Source organism: Lynx canadensis, chromosome D1, assembly GCF_007474595.2.
Source record: "Lynx canadensis isolate LIC74 chromosome D1, mLynCan4.pri.v2, whole genome shotgun sequence".
NCBI classification, from domain to species: domain Eukaryota; kingdom Metazoa; phylum Chordata; class Mammalia; order Carnivora; family Felidae; genus Lynx; species Lynx canadensis.
In genome coordinates this window covers 63,226,478-63,249,520 of record NC_044312.2, presented here as the reverse complement: position 1 = coordinate 63,249,520, position 23,043 = coordinate 63,226,478, and the positions used below count along the sequence as shown (strand labels likewise).

General features: G+C 47.1%; 3 protein-coding genes across 9 annotated transcripts in view; 1 reads left to right on the top strand and 2 right to left on the bottom strand.

Moving 5' to 3' along the window:
- The window catches only part of FAM160A2 (family with sequence similarity 160 member A2), a 30,684-nt gene extending 15,967 nt beyond the window's left edge, over nucleotides 1-14,717 (top strand). The window contains exons 7-13 of one of the 7 annotated variants that reach the window (XM_030331077.1): nucleotides 357-436; nucleotides 701-906; nucleotides 1,289-2,068; nucleotides 4,533-4,711; nucleotides 4,869-5,031; nucleotides 7,462-7,584; nucleotides 14,041-14,717. In XM_030331077.1, coding sequence (XP_030186937.1) covers nucleotides 357-436; nucleotides 701-906; nucleotides 1,289-2,068; nucleotides 4,533-4,711; nucleotides 4,869-5,031; nucleotides 7,462-7,584; nucleotides 14,041-14,117 — 1,608 coding nt within the window. In that variant the 3' untranslated portion in view covers nucleotides 14,118-14,717. Of the gene's footprint in view, nucleotides 1-356; nucleotides 437-700; nucleotides 907-1,288; nucleotides 2,069-4,532; nucleotides 4,735-4,868; nucleotides 5,032-7,461; nucleotides 8,544-14,040 lie in introns of those variants that run through there. The other 6 variants (XM_030331075.1, XM_030331074.2, XM_032595113.1 and 3 more) reach the window with 6 other exon arrangements.
- Nucleotides 8,305-13,144, bottom strand: CD1H11orf42 (chromosome D1 C11orf42 homolog). Its single transcript, XM_030331100.1, has 3 exons — nucleotides 13,046-13,144; nucleotides 8,706-9,504; nucleotides 8,305-8,435 (listed from the first exon to the last, which is right to left on the bottom strand). The coding sequence occupies exons 1-3, from the start codon at nucleotides 13,115-13,117 to the stop codon at nucleotides 8,305-8,307; spliced, it is 1,002 nt and encodes a 333-aa protein (XP_030186960.1). The 5' UTR covers nucleotides 13,118-13,144.
- A 3,657-nt stretch (nucleotides 14,718-18,374) lies between the features above and the next one.
- LOC115524642 (olfactory receptor 52W1) lies at nucleotides 18,375-19,352 on the bottom strand. The gene has a single exon (XM_030331098.1). The coding sequence runs from the start codon at nucleotides 19,335-19,337 to the stop codon at nucleotides 18,375-18,377; it is 963 nt and encodes a 320-aa protein (XP_030186958.1). The 5' UTR covers nucleotides 19,338-19,352.
- Between the last annotated feature and the right edge of the window lie 3,691 nt (nucleotides 19,353-23,043).

Sequence of the window (23,043 nt, the reverse complement as noted above, 5' to 3'; positions counted from 1 at the left end):
TCAGTCCCAGTATTTCCTAGGGTCTTTCTTCATGGGTATTCATTCCATTAAGTACTACTGGAATCTCTGCTGACAGGGGTATGTAACCAGAGAGTCTGCTGACATGTGTATGGTCTGTAGAAATATAGAACGTGACACATGGTTCATTCCTATCTGTGAATAGTGAGGTCTTGCCTACAAAGATCATGTGATCATTTATTTAATATGCAAATGATCATTATGTGCCAGGCCCTATGCACATGCTACTCTAGGAGTGGTTGGTTGGGCCTGGGGCTGGGGGGGTTCCCATTTGGTAAACATCTTGGTGGGTAGAGAGCTCTTATGGTGACTCCCTCCCTCCTCCCCCACCCCCCCAGCTCTGCATGGTCTCTCTGAGTCTCTTCAGGACCCTACTGAACCTCAGCTGTGAGGATGTCCTGCTGCAGCTGGTTCTCAGGTACCTGTGGGGGCAGGGCTGAGGGATGGCTGATCCTGAACTCTCAAGGCCTTGTGCATTGCTGGGGCGATGGGTTGTATTGGGGTTGCTCATGTGGAGCATGGCTTAGCCATGTAGTTCCATTGGCCTGGCTTAGCCATGTGTTTCTATTGGCCTGATGTTCTTGGAGCCTGTCTTGGCCATGTAGTTCCATTGGCCTGATGTTCTCCCAAGCCCTGTCCTTCCTTTCTGATCTATCCTGTGCTCCTTTTTCTGCTTTCCCAGGTATCTTGTCCCGTGTAACCATGTGATGCTGAGCCAGAAGCCAGCTGTACGTGATGTGGACCTATATGGACGAGCTGCAGACAAGTTTCTCTCCCTTATCCCACGCTGTTGTCGGCATCGTGCCCCTAGCCCACCCCGTCCAGAGCATGCCTCATGGGCACGAGGTGGGCCTAGCAGAGAGGCAGGGAGAAGGGAGGACACAACGGGTATGGCCTGGGTTCTGGGGAGCCTAGCAAGAAGGTGGGGTTTGGGTGCGGGGAGGGAGATGGCCATGAGTGGCATTTTCATCTTTGGGGAGGTTGATGCCTTAAATCCACCAAAGAAATTTAGCTTCTGAGCAAAGCTGTTCCTCTTCTTCATTCCAGTCATGTATTGTTTCTGTTTTCCATTGTTTCTTTGGTATTGGGGGTGGTGAGAGGGGGTGGTGGATGCAGAAAAGCTTAATTTGGAGGGTGGAGAATCAGCTGCCTAAATAGGTCACATTTCTTTGCTGCTTCACTGCCTTCTCTTAGTCTCCCTAGGTGCCTTATTCCTCCTCCTGGCCCTCTGTCTCTTTGATTCCTCTTATGTTTTTTTTTCCCTCTGTAGGCCCTGGAAGCCCAAGTGTTGACTCCTCTTCTGTGGTGACAGTGCCCCGGCCCTCCACACCGTCTCGTCTGGCCCTCTTCCTGCGACAGCAGAGTCTGGGTGGCTCGGAATCCCCAGCTCCAGCCCCTCGCTCACCAGGGCTTGCTGCATCCCCAGCCTCCAGCCCTGGCCGACGGCCCAGCCCTGTGGAGGAGCCTGGTGAGCTGGAAGACAATTACCTGGAGTATCTGCGTGAGGCGCGCCGTGGTGTGGACCGGTGTGTCCGAGCCTGCCGTACCTGGTCTGCCCCCTATGATGGCGAGCGGCCCCCTCCTGAGCCTAGTCCTGTTGGCTCCCGGACTAAGAAACGCAGCCTACTGCCCGAGGAGGACAGGGACAATGTAGGGGAAGGGGAGGAGGAAGAGCTGGGGAGTGGAGGGCTTTCTGGGGGTACAGGGGAGGGCCCTGGCCACCTGCCCCCTCCCCAGCTCAATGGGGTGCCAGGACCATGGCCTGAGGGGGCCAAGAAGGTTCGTCGGGTGCCTCAGGAGGGGGCTGGGGAACTGCCAGAGAGCACCTCCGAGGGCATGGCAGGACTAGAGGGCTTTGGGCAGGAGCTCCGGGAACTGGAGGTGGCATTAAGCAATGGGGGGGCTGGCTCAGAACCCCCGCTAGAGCCTCCACTACCTCTTGAGGAGGAGGAGGCCTATGAGAGCTTCACCTGTCCCCCTGAGCCCCCCGGCCCCTTCCTCAGCAGCCCATTGCGGACGCTCAACCAGCTGCCAAGCCAGCCCTTCACTGGTAAGCTACTTAGCCTAGGCCTTCCCCTTTGCGTACTCTTTGCATGTATTCAACATGTTTGTGCTGATTTCTGAGACTTCTTTTCCATGTCGTTTCCATGTACTTGCCTAGCTCCTCATCCATTTTGCTTGGATCCCTTCCAGATACATGTCATACTTGGGTCTCTGTGTCTGTCTATATGTCTTCCATGCTTGTGCTGGTTTGAGTATTAATTTATGTCTGAGCCTTGTATGTTCTATGTGCATGTTCCTCCTCTTCCCTAGTCTGGCCATTTCCTGAGATTGTGATCAGGATGTGTTTGGTGTTTCCTGGTAAATCACAGCAATATATCTGAACAATACATATGGAGGACATATGTGGTGTTCTGTATGTGAGGCATCTATCTGTAAGCCATGCTGTTCCATGCTGTTCCCACCCGTATATTTGTCTGGGTGTTGGGTCTCCTATCAACTTTTCTGTGACCTAGGATCATCTCTTCTGGCGTTCTTCCCCCTACTCTGCCCTGGCCTCCTTTCTTCTCCTAGTCTCTTTAGAGAAGGACTCAATTTCAGGTTTTTGCTGTTTTCTGTCCTTGTACCTTGTTGGTTGCTATAATTACCCAGTAAGACTTTCTTACAGACTCATCATTAGTAGTAAGGACTGAAGCAGATAGAGTGAAATGCCTCTTTGAGGGCAAATGAGAAAAGTGTAGCTCTGATCTCCCCAACTGAGCTCTTTTGGTCTTTCTAAAGACCCTGGAGTTAGACCTGACCTGAGTGACTGGGCTAACTCCTCTTTGTTTTTATTTGAGATCCAGCTTTACCATCCCAGCTCTTATCTGGTTCTTATCCTTACTCCCCACCTCACTCTAGGGGGAAAACAAACAAACAAAATACACCACCTCTGAGAAGCAGTGTCTAGACACACCTTGAGTTAGTGTCCCTTCATATCATTGACGCGTGTAAACTACTTACTGTGATGCTGGTACCTTGGGAGAACTCAGCACGTGGTAGCTTTTTACTAGGATTGTCATCTTTTGGCTGCAAGGCAGATATAAGTTGACCAAGGTATACGCCCATCTTCTGGTTGTTTGTAGTCAAGTTATTGTGCCTTGAGCAGTACATGTCCTAACTGGGCCTGGGATATGCTGCCATCCTGCTTGCATAGCATCAAGGCTTCTGCTCTAGAGTCACGACAACTCCGTCTTGCAGACTACAGAAAATGTGTTTCCATTTATTTAAGCTTTGCTTCTTCCTGCTCAGTACCATTAGAAGGTGGTATGCAGGTTTTACCACATTCTTGAAACATTAATTGAAGCTGTGTCCCTTTTCTTCTTTGTAAACTCTTCTGAGCTTTTTGAATTTTCTCATGTAAGAAAGTCCCAGGAAATGAGAGAAACAGAAGGACAGAGTTATGGGGTGTCTTAGGACCCTGTTAAGCTAGAGTTGTATGGAGCTAAGGCCAGTCACGTGCATTTGGAGTGGAGAATGTTCTAGGATCTTTTTTGGAATTCATTGCCTCTTTCCCTTTGTTGCTCTCCTGTCTCAGTTCATGGTGCAGTTCTTAGGTTTAATCCCTTTCCCTTACAGATCACTGGTCAGACAGACTGATGGCTCTAGAGTCCTCCTGCTGGTGATCTGGCTCAGTTGAGGCCACTTCTCCCCGTAGATCATTCTAATCCCTTCTGTTATCCTCTCACCCAGCAAAGAGTCTGTTCTGAGTCAGTTTTCTCTGGCTCTGAACTAAACTTTTTTCTATAAATTCTCTTCTACCTTCTTGGTTCCCAGTTCCTGAACAGAGCTGATTTCTTCTTTGGGGCTCCCAGAGATTTCTCCCCTATCTTTTAAGTTGGCCTTCGTAGTTACCTTTGTCTTTGTTACAGTTCATTCTTGCTTTCTTTCTGATCCAGGTGTAGTGTTATCCTCTGTCTTATGTGTAACCTGATTCTTCTTTTGGTCCTAATCACTTTCTTGCTTGTTCTTTCTTCTGTTATGTCTCTTGGGTGAAACTTTTTGAAATACTGAGAGACATTATGTAGTGTATAGTTATTACTGAAAACTTATAATTTGCTACATCTTGGGCTAACTGCTTTATAGGAATATTTCTTTGATCTTTTTAATAACCCTGTGAGGTGGGTATATTTTATTTTGTTAAGTAGGACACTATGCTTAGAGAATTTTGATTCATCCAGCAGCTTAACTAGTAGAGGATAAAGCTGGAATTTGAAACCAGGTCTGTCTGACTCCAGAGCCTATGATCTGGCTCTTCATCCTGAGTGTAAAGCTGGCATGTGGACTTTTGGGTCCACATGGTATCTACCATTTCATCTCTTCCAGAGTAGGTGATCACAGGATACTTAAATATAACCCAGACACTGACATACAAATGATTTTCATCTAGTGGCGGGGGGTCTCTCGGTTTTGGGAGGAATGCGTGTGATGTGCATTGTGTTCAGGCCTTGTATCCTTGTGCCCAACCTCCCCAGGCCCCTTCATGGCTGTGCTCTTTGCCAAACTCGAGAACATGCTGCAGAACTCCGTCTATGTCAACTTCCTGCTGACGGGGCTGGTGGCCCAGCTGGCCTGTCACCCCCAGCCCCTGCTCCGCTCTTTCCTGCTCAACACCAACATGGTCTTCCAGCCCAGTGTCAAGTCCCTGCTGCAGGTGTGCGATGCATGCATGCATGGGTGCGTCCAGGCTCCATGGTGGGCCAGGCCCGCAGCTGGAGTGACCCTGGGGGGGCTGGGAACAGGCCCAGTGGGATTAGAAAGGACCGTCAGTGTAGAGCCACACAGAAATGTCATGAAGTTGTGCTTCATAGGTGCTGGGTTCTGTGAAGAATAAAATTGAGAGCTTTGCGGCCTCCCAGGAGGACTTCCCAGCACTGCTATCCAAAGCCAAGAAGTACCTCATTGCCCGTGGCAAGTTGGACTGGGCCGAGGGCCCTGCAGCAGGACCTACCCCCCGCCGCTCCGATCCCCTAGGTGAGGCCTACCCCACCACTCCAGTCCTCTTCCTACCTTCCCTAGATAGCTAATTAGCCCAAGGTTAATTGAACTCTTATTAAGGGTGAAACCTTGTGCCATGAACTGAGGAGTTGTAGAAAATTGAGTCTTGATGTTTGTCCTGTGGCTTCTGGTCACAGGATAAAATACAGTTGTGTCCTCTAAGAGCCAAATCAGCAGCACTAGCAAAAACTGCTGAAGTAGTAAGACAGGCAAGGGTTCAGAGTAGTCTCTAGGTTGAGGTATTGTTACAGCTTGGGAACAGGAATGGCATTTGACATGGTTCTTGAGATAGATAAGACTTGGGTAGCCAAAGGAGTGGGATGGCTTTTTTCTTTTGTCCAGGCAACAGCACGAACTATTTTGTTGGAACAGGGGATTTGGAAGGTGGTGAAACAGTTGGCAATAAGGCTGGAAAGATGTGGCCAGAGTTCAGATTAGGTTCTCAGATTAGGAGTTGGACTGGGTAGAAGTTGTGGTCTTTTGGGCAGTGAGAACCCACTGGAGGTTCTTAGATATGAGAGTGGAGAGATAAGCTTATTAGTTCATGTGCTAAGTGAATTGGAGCCAGGAGAAAATAGAGTCAGGAGGCTTCTGCTGAAATGCATCTGTGACCTGCAAGGCTTGAATTAGAATAGTGGGAACAGGAAGGAAGAATTTGATAATGTGGAAATGAAAAGGAAGTCTTGGCAGAGTTTGGTGAATGGTTGTGAGGCACAAGGAGGAAGGAAGAGTTAAATGTGACCATGCAGTTTTAAATCTAGATCTTCCATCTGCAAGTGTCTGAGCATTTGCTGTATGTACTAGCCATTGTCTTTGGTACAGGCTACTCAGGGAGGTATAAGATGAGACCTCTGCTTTTAAAGAGCTGACAGTCAGTCTGGAGAGTGACTAGAGAAATGTCATAACTGGGAAAGCAAGGTCCCAAAGGTGGTGGAATAGTGGGATCCATTGCACCAGGAAAGGATTAACTTTGGGCAGGAAAAGATTTTTTTTCCTCCTTTTGAGGCAAATGAGGATAGATCAAAGGAGGAAGTGATATGTACCCATGGAGTTGTGAGGTGTGGAGGGAAAAGTCAGGAAATTGAAGTCCTTTATTTGCTAATCAAAGTAGGAAGGAAAATAATATGCTAAGAGCAAGAGAGCAGGGGTGAGATGGAGGTATGAGAGATGTGGGTTGGGAAGACAGTACCAGAACGGTTATTATAGTTCCTTAGCATGATTTCCTCATGTGAAGATGTCTTATTTCCATAGTGCTAGTATTGTGTTCACTGTAGAATAAATAAGAGTCTAAGCCTTTGAGCTCACAGATTACTGTATGAGATAGAAGACCTATATATAAACTAGAAACAAGTTATTACAGTACAGTATGATAAAGGCAGTGAAATGGGAAGTCAGTGGAGGGCAAATCAGAGGTTTTTCAGAGGGGTGGGGATAATAAGATTAGGCCAAGGATGATGAAAACAGTGGGGAGAGCAAAATTAAGACCTAGAAGGCTACAAAAGCAAGAAAGAAGCCTGGAGGGTTCCAGGAAGAGCAGATCTGTGTGGGCACAAAAGCAGGAGTGGGTGTAAAGAGTTTGGAGAAGGGGTTAGAGGGGGCATGTGAGCCTGGTTGTGAAGGGTTCTGAATGCCGTATTTAGTTGGCCTGTACAGCGTACCTCTGTAGCCAGTATTAGAGATAGAGAGTGGGAACTGTAACATGATCTAGAGACTAGATCCCTAGAGTCTAGGCCCTAGAGATGGGACAAAGATCCAGAGACAGGAATCTAGGAAGAAAATTAGGAGAGACAGCAGTGTTTTAAATGGTTCCTTTGAGTCTAAAGTGAGGTGAAGTTTGTCTGGCCATGTGAAGTTGCCTAAATTGACATGAGGTGGGAGTAGGCTTTGGTGGATCTAGGAGAGAGACTGGTGGTTGGCGAAGTGATGGCACAGGAGATCAGATTCTGGAGGGATAGTGGAGTATGATGGAAGTAGTAAAGCCCCTGGACTGTGATTGGATATACGCTCTGTAGGTGTTGAAGGAGTAGAGGCTGTGGGTCCTGTGTTATAGATAGTTCGGGAGCATAAGGTAAGCCTGTGTTATGGACTGAGGAGAAATAGCTTAGTGATGGTAGAATAGCGATTGGAAAGGGAGGAGCAGTTAGAGAGTCCTTCAGGGTGAGAGGGCATGGAGAAGGGGTCTTGGTTGGGAATGAAGCAGTTGTTGTTGACTGACCGAGAAGACTAAGGGTGATGGTTGGCTTGGTGGGGAGGCTGGATGGAGGGAAAAATGCTGGGCAGGCAGCATTTTGGTTTTAGAGTCCTAGTCCAGATTACTGTGAACCCAGGGAGGGGGGCATCTCTCAGACCGAGAGAGCATGCCTTACCCCAGCACCTTCACGATCCCTGATACCCATTTATTCCCAGTGAAGAGCCGGAGGCCATCCTTGGGGGAGTTGCTCCTGCGGCATGCACACAGTCCAACCAGGGCCCGGCAGGCGGCACAGTTGGTTCTTCAGCCTGGGAGAGACGGCGCAGGACTTGGCCTAGGTGGGGGCTCCCCTGGGGCTTCAACTCCGGTTCTACCCCCTCGGGGTGGGGCCCCTGAGCGCCAAGGTGAGGCTCTGCGAGTCAAGAATGCTGTCTACTGTGCAGTCATTTTCCCTGAATTTCTCAAGGAGTTGGCTGCCATTTCCCAGGCCCATGCTGTCACCTCGCCTTTCTTGTTGGATACTTCAGAGGAGGGATCTGGTCCTCCTGTCTCAGGCTTCGGGCCCCTCAATCCTTAACTTTCTTCCATGGACAATCAGGGCCTCCAGTGGCCTGGGCCGGGGCCGGGGTATAGGCTCCTTTTTATGTTTGGAGGCAGTGGTAAGAGGACTTTTTAATTTATTTCTGATGAATGTTTTATGGAGAACTTGTTGCAATATGTATAAAAGGGAAATCTCTATTCTCTGCTCATTCTTCTTTCCTACCCTTTTTCTCTGGGGCTGGGGCCCCAGGAAGGTTGTACATAAATAGGAGGTCAGGGGTATTTTCTCTCTCATGAGGACATTGGTTTTAAGGTTTTAAGGTGCTTCTTACACCGTTAAAGGGTGAGGGGGTCATGGAGCCTAGGGGAAAAAAGTAGGGACTCTTCTCCAGCCCCAAGACGGAAGAAGCATCATGGGCCCAGGATGGTTTGGGGGAGCAGCAGCTGATGTTTATTGGGGACCAGTATCCCTATGCCAGATCTTGGGGGCCTTGCCCCCTGAATCTCTCGCCTCAGCTTCATTCGTCGCTGTCGAACTCTGAGGACAGACCCTGCAGCAGGGGCAGGGACATGGAGTGCCGGTCGGGGTCCCCGGGGCCCCCACCCTGGACTCCTGGTGCGGGGCTGCGGGGGCTGAAGAGCCAGTTCTCTGCCAGGGTTGGGGATAGTCACAGCTTGACTCATGCCCTGGTCTTTCTGCCTTCCTGGTCCCTCCCTCTTGCCCTCTGTGCTGTGCCCACCCCCTCACCAGGACCATGCTTCCATCTCACCACCCCTGGCTCCCTCCATCCCCTTCACCAGGATCTGGTGTGGTGTTAGGGGTGCCCCACACATTCCTGGGGCACACATTCCTATATTCCCCATGCCCTCTCCCTCCACCAGATCCCATCCGTCTCAACTTCATATCCCCTAGCAGTACCTGACAGCATCTGGGGCCCCCTGCGGAAGGGGTTTCGGCCCTTGTAGGAGAATCTGGTGGGTCTGCCTTCTGGCCTTTCCTGAGGAGGTGGTGTAGGTGGGGCTGGGGCAGGTGGGGGCACATCAGTAGCTTCAGGGGTGTCGGTAGGGGTTGACATGGGGGCCAGAGGTGGCATGATCCCAAGGTTGGGTCTGACCCAGTTGGCCCCATGGGGCAGTGGATCTTTGGTCAGAGGCTTCTGTGGTCCCAGCACTCCTTTGGGCTGCAGTGAAAACTTGAGGCAGGAGAAGGCAACAGGCAGGGACCGTTGTAACCGGAGCAGCTGGGGCTCTTGGGCTGTAGGCAACAGCCCCAGCTGCAGCCAGGAACAGGAGAAGACCTGGTAGATGACATAGATGCTGTGGGTGCTTCGGAGCCAGGGAAGATTTTGCTGTAGGCTCACCTGAGCTGGTGGCAGCAGCAGGAAGGCCACCTTCTTGCGCAGACCACCCATGTGCAGGCGGATCCTGCAGGGCTGCCCATCCAATAGTCGCATTTCTTCATAGGCTATCTCTTCCCGGCCGTTTGGTGAGTATTCCCGAGTGCAGTGGGCAAAGGCACCCTTAGATCCTACCTGCTCCAGGAGATTTGGTAGTGGCCCTACTGGTTGTAGTGCCCGCCGACCCTGCCGACTTGGTAAAGCCAGGCGTGTGTGGGCTGGTCGGGACTGCTTCACTAGCACACCCAGTAGGTCATAGCAGGCTGCATCCGACAGGAAAGGTACTGCCACTACATTGGGCCCAAAGCGCTCCTCGATAACCTGCAGATGGCCAGTTTATAGGTCAGGGACTGAGTTAGGGTCAGGAGTTACCTGGTAGCCTACTCTAGATTGACCCTCCTGCTGTTCCCTGTGCAATTACATCTCTGCAATGTGCTCAGACGGCTTCCTGCTTATTTCCTAGTTCTCTCCTGTAGCAAAACCTTGAATATACTATGTGCCAGACCCTGCTGGATATTGGGAATACATAAAAGCATGAGATTTTGACCTTATCCTATTATAGCCCGGTCTGATGGAGGAGACAAATATGTACACAGTAGTCAGCTAAGTAAGATAATAGAGAACACGGGTGTGGAGGAGACGGGTAGTGATTTAACAGCTTTTTTCTTTGATAGAAGAGGATCAGAGAAAGTTTCTAGGTGGTAATACATGAGCTTTGAAGGAATCAGCTAGGTAGGAGGATGGTCAATCCAGGGAGAGGATACAACCAGTTTAAAAACCAGAATTTATAAACTAGGTGGGGCACATTCAGGAACACGTAATTTCCTTGCACTTAAACATAGGGTATGAAGAGGGACAAGCACACAGCAACTAGACTGAAAGATCTTGTTTGTATGCAATGTGACAGGAATTTGGTCCTGAGGGCAATGGAAAACCACTTGAAGGGCTCTGGGCAAGAGGGGCAAGATCAGAAAGGCTCTTTAGAAAGTTAATTTTGAGTAGGAAGACAAAATAAGGGGAGAGAAAGATCAGTTAAGAGTATTGTAATACTGCAAGCAAAACATGGTGAGGCCTCAACTAAAATAATGGGGGAAGATATTTAGGTTATGGAATTAGTAGAACTTGATCACTTTAAGGAATGTGAGAAAGGAATCCTGAAGGATAAGTATTAGATGATTGATTGGGTGGGTGATGTCATTCACCACAAATGGGTACACAGAAATAGGTTGGAATGACCGTTCTTAAACATTTTCTGTCCTAACTGCAGGAGAGAGTTCCTTTAGGGATTTGAGGCCTCATCTTTGAAATGCTGGTTCTTCTAGTACGCTTTCAGGGATTCTAGTTCCTCTAGGTTTTGTCCTTCTTGTCTTGGCCTTTTTTGGTTTGGTTAACCCAGTTCTGGAAAGTTTAACTTCATGACCGACTGGGAAATCTTGTACGATCCTTTCTAGTATTTGTACTTAGATATGATCTCAACTCATCAAAGATACTGCTAGCTCAGACTTCTGGCTCTGTGGTCTGCTAGCCAGTACATAAAATTCCTTGTTTGGATTCCTTTCCTGTTTGAGACCCGTTCTGTTTTCAGAATAGCATTTTTGCTATGTTTTACTGCCCTTCCTCAGCTCCCAATTCCTACATGCCTGTCCCCTGGCCTTGCCCAGTTTGCCAGCCTTCTGGTAGAGTTCATCAATGATCCCTTATGGTCAATCTGCTTTTTGCTACATAGAACTGTTTTTGGAAGTGCTGCCCCATAGCATAAGAGGAGGGAGGGTCGCTAACTGATCAAGTTGTGTCTGCAGTATGGACAAGCTGAAGTAGCTTGAAGAGTACTGTCTTTTGTCGCCTGGCCAGGGAAATACATGGTGCTTTTTCTTTTTTTTCTTTTTTTTCCATTTGAAATACTAGTGTTTATCATGGTGCTTTTTCTTAATCTGCATGGAAGAATTTCCCATAATTCCTCTTCTTTGCTTCATTGGGACATGAAATACTTTATTTTTGGTGGGGGCATCAGGCTGAAGAACAGTTCTCTGAGAAGCTCTGAGAAGGGCCAGTTGGGTTACCAGGGGTGAGAGCAGAGCATTGGTGGGTTGGCATTTTTGTTTAGAATATTCTTCCCCATGACAAAGAAAGCATAGTGACCAAATATAACTTCAGAATCCTACCCTAGCTGCTCCTTTGGTCCCTAGGATCCTATACAAATAAGACAAATAGGAGTGTCTCCAGGAGGTACCTCTTTAGTGGGATTTTGACATTTAAAATACCTGTTCTTATGGTCCAAGTTTCTGATCAGGTGAATCCCTGATTTAGCTGGAGGGTTTTTCCCAGAATAGACATGAATTTGCCATGGTGGGGAGGTTTATAGGCTCTTTTTCTTACCCTTGAGGCCCCCAGTGGTTATCCTAAAATAGGGAAAATAGGGCACTCAGTTCTATGCCAGGGGGACTGTTCTTTGTAGAGTCACCATGTGAGACCACTACCTGTTCCTACTGCACCTTTACTTCTGGGTAAAAGTTCTGTGGAACATAGAAGCCTGCAAATTTAGATTTCCCAGGGGCAGCCTGGGAAAGTGAGGTTGGAAAACTTTCTTCCTGGATATACCTCGGCTGGTATGAATTCTGAATGAGGAGACTTCAAGCCATATTTTGGTTAACTGTATGTTCTACAAAGTGCCCAATAAACTATCAGTTCTGGAGAGAGGAAACCAGGTTACTTAGAGGTGTCCTGCTCCTTGAATTTGCCACATACCACCAGTGATTTATTGTGTATCTACTTTGCCTTTCCTGACAATTTTCCATTTAAATAGGGAATTTTTCTGATGCTCAGAGATGTAGCTGTCTGCTGGTTGATGACCGCATTTACTTTCATCGTAATGAAATGCTTGATCTTGTCCAGGACCAACCTGCTGAAGCTAGGTACTCTGATATTTGTGAGGGCCTTGGCTCTCCTGTTTCTGCTTCCCTGGGAAGCTGACCTTTGTGGTGGGCTCCATTTCTAATGGGAGCTATATCTATTAAGGCTGTTTGAGTCTAGTAGGCACTACTTTAAGATGGTTGTTTTAAACTTGATAGAAGGGCTGCCTTCTATGAGTGCTTTAAATTCACTGTCCTTCAGATTATGTAACCAGAACCTGATCCCTAAATTCTCCAAATTCAGAAATTGTGGCCATCTAGATTTGGCAGGGGTACTTGCAACTCAGAGCTGACATCTGCCTGCTCCTGAAAATCTCCATATTTGGCTCAAAACCCAAATTTCTCATTTTGTGGATGTTAAGGTGGAGGGGGTATCTGTGAAGAAGTCCAAGCTTTTTTAGAAAGCTTACAAGGCCCTTCATGATCAGCCTCTGTACCTCTTTGACCTCATTTTCACCACTACTCATGTGAACTCTGCTCTACAGACTATTTGAGTTCACAAATATGCAATTTTTTTAAATCCTCTCCTGGCTTTTGCATATGCTGTACTTTTAATTATACACTGTTCACTCGCTCACCCACCCACCCACCTGCTCACTAACTCATTTAGGTGTTTATTAAACATTCCTCTTTCCTCTATGTGAGAATAATTCCCACTTGCCTAGCTAGAACGTCACTCTCTCCAGGAAGCCTTCCTGACCTCATAAGTCCTACCCTGACTTAGCACTTGTCTCTGTTCTCAGAAATTCTTAGTGCCTTTGAAGGAACTTCTTGCTGTTTTTTGCAATTGTGATTAAATTGGACAGTGTGTACAAAGCACTTAGTACAGTGTCCAGCGTGTAAGTAAGCACTAAGTAAATATTATTATCTTCAAGCTACCCACCACTTCCTACTCATAAGTTGCTCAGACCCATCTAGGTCACACTTTGTTCCTTTCTCTTTAGCTCTCTTACTTTATCCTTGATGAGGGTCCAGGTGGCATCAGCTTCATCCAGTGTCAGCAGGTGGGGGGTACCAACCAACATGGTGGGGTATGGGAGAGGTTAGGCAGGGCAGTGGCTGCTGCAGGAACCCCAAGCTGCCCAGAGAGGTGAGGCCCCAGGCCTTAGGCTTTGACCTACTATAGCATGAGGTCATAGAGGTCCTACTAGATAATGGGGCTTTGGGTGAGGGGAGGGCAATCACTTTCCTAGCCTCACTATATGCACAGCATGAGTCCATACCCTTGAGTCACTTAGCCATTCTCCTCCTTAGGGGAGGAAAATGCAGGGGTGCTTGAGTGCATTTGTGTGTGTGTGTGTGTGTGTGTGTGTGTGTGTGTGTGTGTAGTTCTTGGTCTGAGTTCTTAAAGGAAGCAGAATCAGGCTTCCCCCTTCAGCAGCCTTATTGAATCAATTTGCTGTGCTGCCTTATTAGCTGCAGGTGACTTCTTCATGAGGTTGGATAGGGGTCCTGAAGGACACACTGGAAGTATAGATCAGGACTTAGACTGAGAACCAAGCAGTAGTTCTTAACCTTGGTCATACTTTGGAATTACCTAGGAGCTTTAAAAACTATAGATGCCTGGATCCTACCCCCTGAGATTCTAATTTAATTGGTCTGGAGTGTGCCTGGGCATCAGGATTTCTAAAAGCTCCTCAGGCAATTCTGATGTACAGCCTAGGTTGAAACCCATTATTAATGAGTGGGTTACAATTGCAATGAATACCAGGTGTATGTGTAGGAGGGTGTCATGCTGAGTGGTGACAATGTGGAGGATAAGAATCTAATTGGGACAATGTTGCCTTAGTAACTGGAGAGGACTTTCAGGAAGCCAGAATTACCCAGGTAAATTTGAGGAAATTTTTCTTCATGCACCACTCCATGTCCTAGGGAGATCTGTGTCTGTTTGGCACTTACCTACTGCAGCCCTAATCTATGTGTGATTTCCCCTTGTGTCTCTGTCCAGAGATCTCAACCTGGTGTTTGCTGGAGAAGAAGAGTGTTTTTTCCTCAGAGAAGAACCACTCTGGAGAGCCTTTCTAGTAGCTACTCTCTGACTCTGCCTCTTATCTGTCTAAAGAGTCTTCTCTTGAGTCCCTTTTGAGAGTCTCCTGCATGCCTAGGAAGACCACTTCTGTATGGGGAGCATCCTTTCCTATGCCTGCCCAGCATGTAGAGCTGTCCCATAAAGTCGGTCATCGTCTGAGCTGGCTGAGGTATGAATATGAGGCACAGGGAATGGTCCTACATGATGTTACTGGCCTCAGGGTAGGTTAGAGCTAAGGGTATATATGGGTGCTCGGTCTTTAAACAAAGGTTTGGCTCTGGGCATGGGACTGCGCTCCAGGAGAGGAATTAATATCAAATATCCCATGTTAGAAGCTATGCCAAACACTCTGAATCTGTTATGTTGCTTAATCCTTTTAGTAACGTCTTGAAGTAGGTACTATTATTTCCTCATTTTACAAGTGAATTAAAAGGCTCAGAGAGGTTAAGTAAATTAGCGCAAGGGATACACTGAGTTAATGGAGGATCTGGGATTCAAGCCTAAGTCAGCCTGATTCCAGCTTTTTTTTTTTTTTTTTTAAATTTTTTTTTTTATGTTTATTTATTTTTGAGACAGAGAGAGACAGAGCATGAACGGGGGAGGGTCAGAGAGAGGGAGACACAGAATCTGAAACAGGCTCCAGGCTCTGAGCCATCAGCACAGAGCCTGACGCGGGGCTCGAACTCACGGACCGTGAGATCATGACCTGAGCTGAAGTCGGACACTCAACCGACAGAGCCACCCAGGCGCCCCTGATTCCAGCTTTTAAGTTAAAATTTAAATGGTAGTCCCTTTTTGGTGAAGGGAGAAACTGCTGTGTTCCTTCTGCTCTCGAGTGTGTGGTGGGAGGGCGCCTGCTCAGTGGATGTTCAAAGTGGTGTAGTGAAAAGGAAGTGGGCAAGGTGAGAGAAATGCTTCAGAGACCAAACCAGAAACCCCAGGCTCCTTGTCAGGACAAGCACAACCAGATCTCTTCCTCTAGTGCCCTCTTAGCCCTATGCCAGGAGGGATTATCTGGTATAGCATAGTTGGCACCTCTGTTCCCTCCAGAAGGGAATCCTGAGTGAGGTAGACAGCAGTGGGGAGAGAGACATACACTAGGACAAGGCACACAGATGTGGGGCAATACAGACAGTGCAGGGAGGCAGAGATGCAGAGGTCCAGAGACAGGAGTTACTGATAAACACGGGTATCCAGATCCTGATGGGGTTCCAGAATGAGAAGGGGGTGGAGGGTAGGGATAGGGATGATGGGCTGTTGGTGAAATGTGATGAGAATCTCAGATTCTCATCAGGGGGGCTCAGAGGGGAAATTGGGTACAGATGAACTCTCAGCCAGAAGCCCATATCTTCTGTTTTGCTGATGATCATGATTCTTTAGGCTCCCTGCATTCCACACTTTCCTACCCTGACATTAAGTGAGACTGTATTTCCCTTTGGCTCAGAGTCTGAGACTGAAAGTTACTGAAGGAAAATAGATGACAACTGAGTGCTGGATGGAGTTGATGAGCCTCAGGACTGGGCTGTTCGGGCCATAGCCTGCTCATGGGGTTGCCTCCAGTGTGGCACATTCGGGGGTTTCCCTGGACACAGATCATCTGCAACGTATCTGAGCGGCGACTGGACCGGACAGCATGAGAAGAGAGGAGCTGGTTATTTAGGGAACATGAGGTTCTCTGCAAGAGGCTTCAGGGCAGTATAGAATCGTGTTGATAGCGAAGACTTCCAAGGGATAAAGAGCCCTAACTTCTTCAGGCTATAGGGATAAGTGTACAAGTCCCAAATCCCTTATTTGAAACCTCCAGGGACAGATGTGTTTTGGACTTCAGAATTTTTGAGATTTTAGAAAGGGATATAGTGCCTTTATTGTATATAAAGGAGTACTCCACTGAGGTTTAGGACAGTGCCCTATAATCAAACACATCAATATTTCTGCAGCTAAATGTATGAATATTCACACCAAGTGAAATACATAAATACTATAAATACCATCGTGATGTTTCAGGTCAGGTTTTTGGCCAAAGTTATGAAAAAAACATTGTTTCTTCAAAGATTTTTTTATTTTGGAATTGTGGATAAGGGATTATGCGTTTAGAATTACTCTCAGGTTTTGTGAGGAGTAGGGGATTGCTGGTAGTCTTCTGAACACATCACATGGTAGGTATGTGTGTGCTCTCCATCCAGACAAAATACTAATGTCCAAGGGTGTGGATTTTTGGCTTGAAGAAAGTTCTTGCAATGAACAATGCACAACCTTGGACTCAGCTGCGCTGGGAAGCTGTGCACAACCAGGGAATGAAGGTGCCTTAGACAAGAGGTTTCCTGTGGTGGGAAGGTGACAGAATTCATTGCTTGTGAACATTGGCTGCATAGGATTTCCCTTTTTCGTGTACCAGAGGGGAGAGGCAAAAAATGTGTGCGTGTGTATGTGTGACACAAGACTGTCACACGTACATTTCTTTATAATAATGTTGTAATAAATATCTTACTGCATACATCTTTGTTCACATCTCTAATTATTTTGTCAGGATAGATTTATCAAAGAGGAATCCCTAAGAGAAGGATATGGACATCTTAATGACTCAGTTCCAATTAGGATTAGAATTTTGTCATAATTATCCACAAAATCTGCCTGAGGAATTTTTTTAACTCAGAACTTCATGAAAAAGATTAGTCTTGGGAATGACTGAGGCCACAAAGGAAAACTGTCAATCTTCTCAATGTGACAACACCTCTGAAAATCACGCAGAGCTTCTGGGCTTTCTCTTTAGCTCCTTGTTAGTGAGGACCTGGTGAGACCCCATGTGGCCCTGAGAAGATGTCACCTGCCTTTTCAGATTTGCAGCCGCCTGTTCTGTGTGCTTTCCCGTGGTACTTGGTCCAGCTGTTTGTGCTGAGTGGTTAGCATTGCACTTGGCTTCAGGTCCTCATGGCTGACTCCAATACCTGCAGTTATGATAGTTTTCCCAAAGAGCTTGGGTCTGCCTGTGCAGCCTGCAGCTTTCCATGACCTTCTAAAAGTGAATTCCTGCTTTTTGTCTGAAATTATATTCATTCTGGGCTCCATGCTGGTGTGAAAGATCTTTTGCACAATGTCCCTTCCATTGTAATCTTAGCTGAAGGTCAATCCCCTGTTACACCATGTGTAATATCTCTATTCTCTGGTAGCCACAGCAGTGTGAAATATTCCTATACCAACATCCTGTGCTTCTAGTGATGTTGGCCAGTCCAAATGGGGGTGCTGATGTAGATTTTATTTGGGAATTCAACATTCTTGGCTGAGGATGCAGAGAAGAGCAAATTGGTAAGAGACCATAGTGACTAGACCTCAGGCAAGCAGGTAAAGTGGCTACAATGATTTCCTGGGATATCAGAATTTCTTTAAAAAAAATTTTTTTAAGTGTTTATTTTTGAGAGAGCATGAGTGGGGGGTGGGGTACAGAGAGAGAGACGGAGGCACAGAACCTGATGTGGGCCTCAAACCCACAAACTGTAGGATCAAGACCTGAGCTGAAGTCTGATGCTTAACCAACTGAGCTACCCAGGTGCCCCTCAAAATCTTTAAGTTAGACCTCTGACTCCTAAGGGAGAGTTCTAGCCATTAATTCTTGAGATATTGACAGGAGAGTGGAGGTAGGGGAAATAGACCCTAACCCATGAAACCAAGGGGATTCTCTGAACTAGGAATGGCCAATTTTGGGACCCCTATCTGGACACATTATCCAGATTCTCAGAATGTGGGGAATAAGCCTGTAACTTCTTCCCTAAGGACAGAATCTGGTTCCAGGAATGAAGAGGGCTTTGAACCCAGAAAACTACCCAAGCACTTTCCTCCAGAGGCAGCTTCACTCTTCCCAGGTCCCCAGGTCTAGAATCAATAGAGGAGCTTTTATGTGGAGACATGGGCAGACTTAGGTTAAAATAATGGAAGGGGTGGGAAAGGAAGTTTTCTTTAAGTTAAATCTTGTGTACTATAAGCCATGGTAATTCCTGATTTTATTTTCCTGCATGGTAACATGTAGCCCCCTGCCTCCTGCCTCCCAAGCAGGATATGTGGATAGACCAAAGTCTGCAGATGCTAGTGATATGTGTTGTAGAGGCTTCACAGCAAATAATTTATTGAGTGATTATCACAGTCATATGTAGACAGTGGGACAAAGAAGACATAATCCACACCTCCAGGCCCTGGACTCTTCTGAATATTCCTTCACCTCCACCACCAGGCTCCATTGTTTTTTTTTTTTTTTTTGCCCATTAGAACTGGCTTTTTCTGAATGTGAAGATTTCCAGGAGTCGGTCCCTGATTTGCTTGGTGCGGACCCCATAGATGAGTGGGTTGAGGGCAGGTGGCAGCAGCAAATAGATATTAGAGAGAAGGATGTGTACGGGCTTTGGGACAGTGTGACGACCAAAGCGATGTGTGAGGTAGGAGAAGAGACCAGGTACATAGAAGGCCAGAATGACACATATGTGGGAACTACATGTGCCAAAGGCCTTAGCACGGGCCTCCTGGGTAGGCAGCCGCAGCACAGCATGAGCAATGAGCCCATAAGAGCCAGTGATGCCCAGGATATCTATACCAGACACAGCCAGTGAAAGCGCCAGCCCATACAAATTGTTGGCCTGTGTGTTGCCCACCACCAGTTCTACCACCGCCATGTGTGCACAGTAGGCATGGTCTATGGTCTTGGCTTGGAAGTGCTCAAATCGCGCCACCAGCAGAGGGAAAGGCACAACAATAGCCACAGCTTTCAGTGCCAGTGCCAGGACTGCATAGCCTACACGGGCTTTGGTGACTAGGAGAGGGTAGTGCAGTGGACGCCCTACTGCCACGGCACGATCACAGGCCATGGCCAGCAGTACACCAGATTCTACAGCAGTCAGTGCATGAACAAAGAACATCTGGACCAGGCAGGCACTGTATGGCACAGGCCGGGGCCCAAGCCACAGCACAGCAAGCAACCCTGGGGCTATAGATGTAGCTAAGCCCAGGTCTGTGGCTGCCAGTGCGGCCAGGAGTAGAAACACGGGCTGTTGCAGTGTGGAATCTATCTGCACCAATGTCAGCAGTGCTCCATTGCCCAGCAGGGCCAACAGATACATGGGCCCGAAGACCAGTGTCAGCCAAGCCTGGGCAGGCCCTAGCCCTGGAATGCCAGTCAGTATGAAGAAGGTTGGGCGTGGGAAGGTGGAGTTGGAATGTGGACCTTCTGCCATCCTGTGGAGGGGGCAAAGCTTTAGGGTTCATGGGGGCATGACTCCTGAAAGGGGAAGGATAAAGGGAGAGATTTTGGGGGGGGTATCACAGTGGCAGAGACCCATCCATGGAGTATGTGTAGGGGTAGTGCAGGGTTGGGGGACCACAGGGTTATACCTTTGGTTGGGGGTTTTGACAGATAATCAAGGTCACTACACTAGCTTGGATGGGAGAATCCTTTGTGCCTGAAAGCCCATGAGTGTCATAGGGGGAGACCAGGGGAGACACTGGTCATGAGGAAGGAGGGCCTCACTGCTGCAGTGGCTGGTACAGTTGGAGGTCAGCTGAGAGCTGTGGCTGACATGAAATATTTTCTTCCTTAGGATCCAAAGTAGAGTCCATCTCAGTCTCTGTATGATGGGGAGAAAGCCAGAGCTGGTTGGGTATCAGGCCCCAGGCTGCACTGTCCTTGACTGTATATGCTTAGGCAGAGTTTCTGGGCCTCAGTTTCCTCAGCTCTACAAGGGGGTGGGCACAGTAGTTGCAGTGTTTTCCATCTTTAACATTCTGGGCATCAGCCCTGGAGAATAAAGTAAAGAGAAAAGGAGAAATAGGAGGGTGAGGAAGATGGGACTGAGTGGAAATGGAAGCCTGATGTGACCAGAGAAAATCTGGTGGGTTTTGGGGGTGCTTACATTATTTTTAACTTGATACTTAAGTAGTAAACTTGAACACCAGCTGGAGGTTTGAAGTTGGGCCTAGGAAGGAACAGAGAGAGAAATGGCAGCAAAAAAAAAGGAACTTCTCTGACTCCCTACCTTTCTCATGATCCAGAAGGGGGTCCCGCTAAAGTCTTATTTCTGGGGTGCCAGAGGGAGTGGAGGTGACAGAAGGGGAGGAAATGGCACTCAACCCAGAGTAGCAGCCATACGTGGAAGAAGCATCTCTGACGTTGGAGGAGGCAGGGTGAGTAGAACTGATTCCACGCAGACTCTAGCTTACTGAAGATTAATAAACATGGAATGGATAAATGAATGAAGAGGAAAACACCAGCAGAAGACTTGACTGGAGAAAGATCCTGTGCACTGGGTGTTGGCAGCTTCTCTTCACCTTGACCAGTGCCTTTGGGGCCCTTTATGAAGCTGTTCCACTGGCTTCCCTCAGGGCCCTTACCCCTCCCACCTGTGCCACATTAACTCTTCCCTGTGCTGCCTCCTTGCTCTGTGCTGACAGGTAACTTCAGGAAGTAGAGCAAGGAGGCAGAGATGGGGGCAGTAAGGAAAGAAACAGACTCCCTGAAGTCTGGAGAGAAGACCTTGCTATATTCTTGAATAGCATGCGTCCCCCTCTGTTGTAATTACTTCTCTCTCTCTCCCACTAGGCTGAGTTACAGGCAATGCTTCTTATTAGCCAGTATCTCCACTGCTCATCACAGTACCTGGCATGTCGTTGTCCATGTATATATATTTATTGCTTTTATTTGTGTGACAGTACTGCTGGCCCAAACAGCATTTGTTTGCTGACCAACATGGACTCCTACAGTTTCAGGAGCCTTAGGTATCTATGGAGATGAGAAAGAAAGACATACCATCAACCCCGAGTCCACTGGGTATGATTCTGCTCTAACGAGGCAGAGCCTAAAAATCACCACGCTATACAAAATAATGCAGGAAAAAACAGGACTTGCGGGAAAGGTGGCAGTAGGGCACAACATTCCAAAACATCGCCAGTGACATATTTAAAAAAAGGATAGGACCCTAATCAAAATGGTGGCACCGTTCTACATATGTTAGCTGGTTAGAAAGCACATAAACACACCAGTAACTATGACACATTACCTTGAAAAAGACAAGGAGTTTTCCTTGTGGAAACATTAGAAGCAGCTTGCGAATAACTGAGAAACGGTAGAAGGGGAGACTACGGGAGTCCCCCTTATCTGTGGTTTCGCTGCTGCAGTTTCAATTGATTGCCCGCTGCCATCAACTGCGGTCTGGAAGCAGATGATTCTCTTTCTGACGAATCGTCAGAAGGTCATCTGTAACCTAACGCCACGTCACAATGCTGCGTCATTCCCCTCACTTTGTCCTCACGCATTTTATCCTCTCACGCATCATCACAGGAAGAAGGGTGAGTACAACACAGTAAGATATTTTGAGAGAGACCACATTCACATAACTTTTATTACAGTATATTGTTATAACTATTAGTTATTTTGGCTAGTCTCTTGCTATGCCTAATTTATAAATTACACTTTGGCATAGGTAATGCATGTATAGGAAAACACGGTACAAGGCATACCTTGTTTTATTGTCCTCCGCTTGATTGCGCTTCACAGAGCATGGTTTTTACAAATTGAAGGTCTGTGGCAACCCTGCTTCTAGGAAGTCTATCGCCATTTTTCCAACAGCACTTGTTCACTTTGTGTCCTTGTCACGTTTTGGTAAATTTTGCAGCATTTCAAACTTTTTCATTATTTAAAAAAATTTTTTTTAATGTTTATTTTTTATTTTTGAAAGGGGGGGAGGGGCAGAGAGAGAGAGAGAGAGAGAGAGAGAGAGAGAGAGAGAATCCAAAGCAGGCTCCAGGCTCCTTCGCTGTTAGCACAGAGCCCAAGGCGGGGCTCGAGCCCATGAACTGCAAGATCATGACCTGAACTGAAGTCAGACACTTAACTGACTGAGCCACCCCGGGCACCCTGCAAACCTTTTCATTATTATTATATTTGTTATGTTGATCTGTGGTCAGTGATTACAACTCACTGAAAGCTCGGATAATGGTTAGCACTTTTTAGCAATAAAGTTTTTAAATTAACGTACTCTGCATTTTTTTTTTTTTTAGACCTAATGCTATTGTACACTTACTAGGCTACAATACTGTGTAAACATAACTTTTATATGCACTGGGAAACAAAAATTCGTTTGACTCTATTGCTATATTTGCATTAACTGTGGTGGTCTGGAACTGAATCGGCAGTATCTCTGAGGTATGCCTGTGTATATAGTTTGGTACTATCCATATTTTCAGACATCCACTGGGGATGTTGGAACGTATAACTTGCACATAGCAGGGGACTACTGAATCCGAAATTGGGTGGAATGTTCTAACACCAGATGTGGATGAGTGTGGTTCATAACCTGAGCCGTGATAGGTGTTTTAGGTGTGTGGATGTTGGATTTTCCTTTGCTGCTATGTTCAGCAGTTTTGAATGCAGTTTTGTGCATTCACCTAGTTCCTGGCAGAGGGAATCATACAGTAAACAAATATGAAATTCACTCAGTTCCAACTTAGTTGCCTAATGTAGCAATTGGTTGGAACAAATTTGCTCTTCAAAACCAGCTTCATAGCAGATCTGATTGAATCTCTTTTGTGCCTGGCCCTGTACCATATGGTGAGGCTACGATGGCAATAACAAGGCACTGCTGCCCTCAAGGAGCTCACTGTCTAGTGGACTCAGTGACGCAAACTGTTGTTGGAGGGCTACTTTAGTAATTGCATTCATTGAGGTTAGTATCAGATATGGTGGGAGCACAGGGAAAGGAGCCTTTCCCTCTTCTCTGAATTATAGTAATGGCTGCAGTTTCCTATGTGCAGGCACTGCTCTAAGTCCTATTCCTACAACATGTATTTGCAATGGGGTACAAAGATTCCTCCATTTTACCGACAAAGAACTAAGGCACAAAGATAAGTAACTTACCCAAGGGCGCACAGTTAGTAAATAGCAGTTAG

Excerpts from the sequence above, each read along its gene's own strand:
- CD1H11orf42 (XM_030331100.1), bottom strand. The coding sequence starts at position 13,117 with ATGTTGGTTGGTACCCCCCACCTGCTGACACTGGATGAAGCTGATGCC. Across the intron at positions 9,505-13,045 it reads GGACCCTCATCAAGGATAAA|GTTATCGAGGAGCGCTTTGG; the intron begins GTAAGAGAGCTA and ends GGCCATCTGCAG. Across the intron at positions 8,436-8,705 it reads GGGGCCCCAGATGCTGTCAG|AGAACTGGCTCTTCAGCCCC; the intron begins GTACTGCTAGGG and ends CAACCCTGGCAG.
- LOC115524642 (XM_030331098.1), bottom strand. The coding sequence starts at position 19,337 with ATGGCAGAAGGTCCACATTCCAACTCCACCTTCCCACGCCCAACCTTC.